This window comes from Amborella trichopoda, chromosome 4 (assembly GCF_054954075.1).
Source record: "Amborella trichopoda isolate Santa Cruz 75 chromosome 4, AtrichopodaSantaCruz75HAP2 v2.0, whole genome shotgun sequence".
NCBI classification, from domain to species: Eukaryota; Viridiplantae; Streptophyta; class Magnoliopsida; order Amborellales; family Amborellaceae; genus Amborella; species Amborella trichopoda.
The window spans coordinates 39,492,535-39,495,223 of record NC_142339.1 but is presented as its reverse complement, the minus strand read 5'-3'; the positions used below and the strand labels follow the sequence as shown (position 1 = coordinate 39,495,223).

The following is a 2,689-nucleotide window of genomic DNA, read 5'->3' as shown; positions in this document are numbered from 1 at the left end:
GGGATTGTTGAAGGAAGGTAAATGTGCCAGAGAAGAAAGATAGTCTTGAGATGACGGCCATCAGATTTTAAATTGGATGGATGTAAGTGTGTTATTAACTAGATCTAAAATTTGAAAAAAAATTCTTGGACTTTATGGCAGACTCCAAACCATCCAATTAATAGTTAAAAATAATTGTGATCTCCTTATAACGATGGTATACAATCCCCAAGGTACTTTTCCTTAAATAAATCCATTTACCATGGTCCCTTTTCTTATTAAGCAAAGTTTTTCTTATGGGGTGGTTTGTATAAGGCCAAGGCCCTAAACAATTAAAGTAGGTGTATATTCAAATATTGTTGAAAGATGTTGTTTCATCATTAGAAATCTTTGCGATCACTAAAAAATTATTTTCAAGTATAATTGTAAAATGTAAAGCTTAAAAAATAGTGTAGATCGAGCAAATCTATGAACACTTGAAACTCAATGGTCCAAAATATGCATTACAAAATATACTATTTTCAAGATTTGAAATCCATTTTTTCTCATTTCCATACATCTTAATGTCTAGATGATTGATTCGAGTAATTTTTTAGCATCGAAATAACATCTTTTAGTGAATTTTTGATGTACACCTTAATTTGATTGTTTAGGGCCTCACCCTTATATAAATTTTTTTTTTTTCTTATTAGGAAAATGGTTTGATAGGGTTGCATTAAAATAAATAAAGCCTCACCTTATAACTCATAGAAAATTTTAAGCCAACTATTGGAAAACCATTTTCATTGCTCATCTCGGCTTGAACATGCGAACATTATGGTTATGAAAAACTTTAGGATTTCAAGCTCTAAAAATAGTGTATATTATAATAAATTCCTAAACGATCAATTTTGCCCTAAAAAAAAATGTTCACAGGTCTGCATTATCTGTACTATTTTTCTAATTTCTAATTTTATTGTTAGCGTTAGAAAATTAATTTTAAAGCGATCATCAAGATTTCCGTTGTCAAAAACGCTTTACCGACAAAGTTGCATACAGAAATATAAGGACATGATTCTAAAAGCCACAAATTTCCTCTACTAAAGACTTCAGAACTTGGGTTAATTAAACAACAAAGCACAAGAGGTAGGAGGGTGGTCATGGCCTTGGCCCCCTACCCGCCATCTCAGCTTCATTCTCACCTCCTCAAAACTACTCCTCCTTCTCTAACCTTTTCATGGAATAATCTTCTCAAGGCCTACTCACCCTCCCGTCTTTCTCTTCTCCTTTTCTCCCACCTCCTCTGCTACCCCTCCTTCTCTCCTAATCGCTTCACCTTCCTCTTCCTCCTCAGCTCACCCTGTAAACCCATTGAAGCACAACAACTCCACGCCCAAATCCTCAAAACCCCATCTCTCAGTTCCTACCCATTCTTGCAAACTCGCCTTATAAACACATACGCCTCCATTGATGACTGTGATTCTGCACGCCAAGTTTTCGCAGAAATTTCCACTAAAGATCTCGTCTCTTACAGCTCCATGATCTCTATGTATTCTCGAGACCTCTGCATTGACAAAACGTTTGAGTTGTTCAATGAAATGCGCTTTACTGGTATCGAACCAGACCAACAGGCCATGGTGGCTCTTCTGAGCCTCACTTCTTCTGTTGGTGCTCTGGATTTTGGCAGATTTCTCCATGGATACGTTGCAAAGAACCGAATTCAAATGAATGCTTATTTGGGTACTTCTTTGCTGGACATGTATTCAAAATGTGGATGTTTAGAAGAAGCCGTCAAAGTGTTCCATGAAATACCTGAAAGAGATATCACTTCATGGAATGCTTTAATTTCAGCCATGGCAGTGTATGGCCGGGGTTTTGAGGCTGTGTGCACTTTCGAGGCCTTTCTCGCAAGTGGGCAAAGGCCTGATGAGGCAACACTTATTGGGTTGCTCATGGCTTGTACCCATGGTGGGCTCGTGGATCACGGACGCAAGTATTTTGCCAGGCTCAAGCGTGGTGAATATGGGTTCAAGCCCGGAGTGCATCATTATGGGTGTTTTGTGGACCTACTTGGACGAGCTGGTCTCATCACGGATGCCTATGAGCTCATTTTGAGAATGCCTTTTGAACCTGATGAGGTAATATGGGCTACACTTTTGAGCTCGTGTAGTGTTCATAAGAATGTTGAGATCGGAAGAGTCACAGCTGAGAGGTTGCTTGACTTGAATCCTGATAATGCTGGCTACCATGTGGCGCTTTCAAATTTGTATGCATCGGAGGGAAGGTGAGGCATGATTCACGATGCGATCTGCTTCTGTGATTCCTGCTAGATTATTAGTTTAATTGGTACACCTGATTTCTGTTTTCTCCAAGTTTTTCTCTCGATTTCGAGTTTGCAGAATATCACTTTGTTCTTGTGACAAAACGTCTCTGAGTTTTTCTTTTGATCTGTGTTTGTAGAATATTGCATTGTTCTTGTGACAAAACTTCTCCATGATTTTCAAATAATTTATCAAGAAAACCCTAAATTATGAAGATTACATAAATCACCGCACTAAGTGACTTTCCATTACCAAAATTTGTGAATTGGACAACTGATCCCTGAATTGGATTCTTCATGAAGGTGGGAAGAGGTTGCAGAGGTTAGAAAGAGGATGAAGGATAGAGGCGTTGAGAAGACACCAGGGTGTAGTTGGGTTCGAATTGGTCACAAGGTTTACAGATTCGTAAT

At 38.4% G+C, this 2,689-nt stretch overlaps 1 protein-coding gene across 1 annotated transcript in view; it reads left to right on the top strand.

Annotated features, from left to right (window-relative positions):
- The first annotated feature begins 1,003 nt into the window (after positions 1 to 1,003).
- LOC18423765 (pentatricopeptide repeat-containing protein ELI1, chloroplastic) overlaps positions 1,004 to 2,689 on the top strand; it is a 2,138-nt gene continuing 452 nt past the window's right edge. Inside the window, exons 1-2 of the mRNA XM_011629690.3 lie at positions 1,004 to 2,242; positions 2,582 to 2,689. The exon at positions 2,582 to 2,689 is cut by the window's right edge and continues 452 nt beyond it. Coding sequence (XP_011627992.1) covers positions 1,119 to 2,242; positions 2,582 to 2,689 — 1,232 coding nt within the window. The 5' untranslated portion in view covers positions 1,004 to 1,118. The remainder of the gene's footprint in view (positions 2,243 to 2,581) is intronic.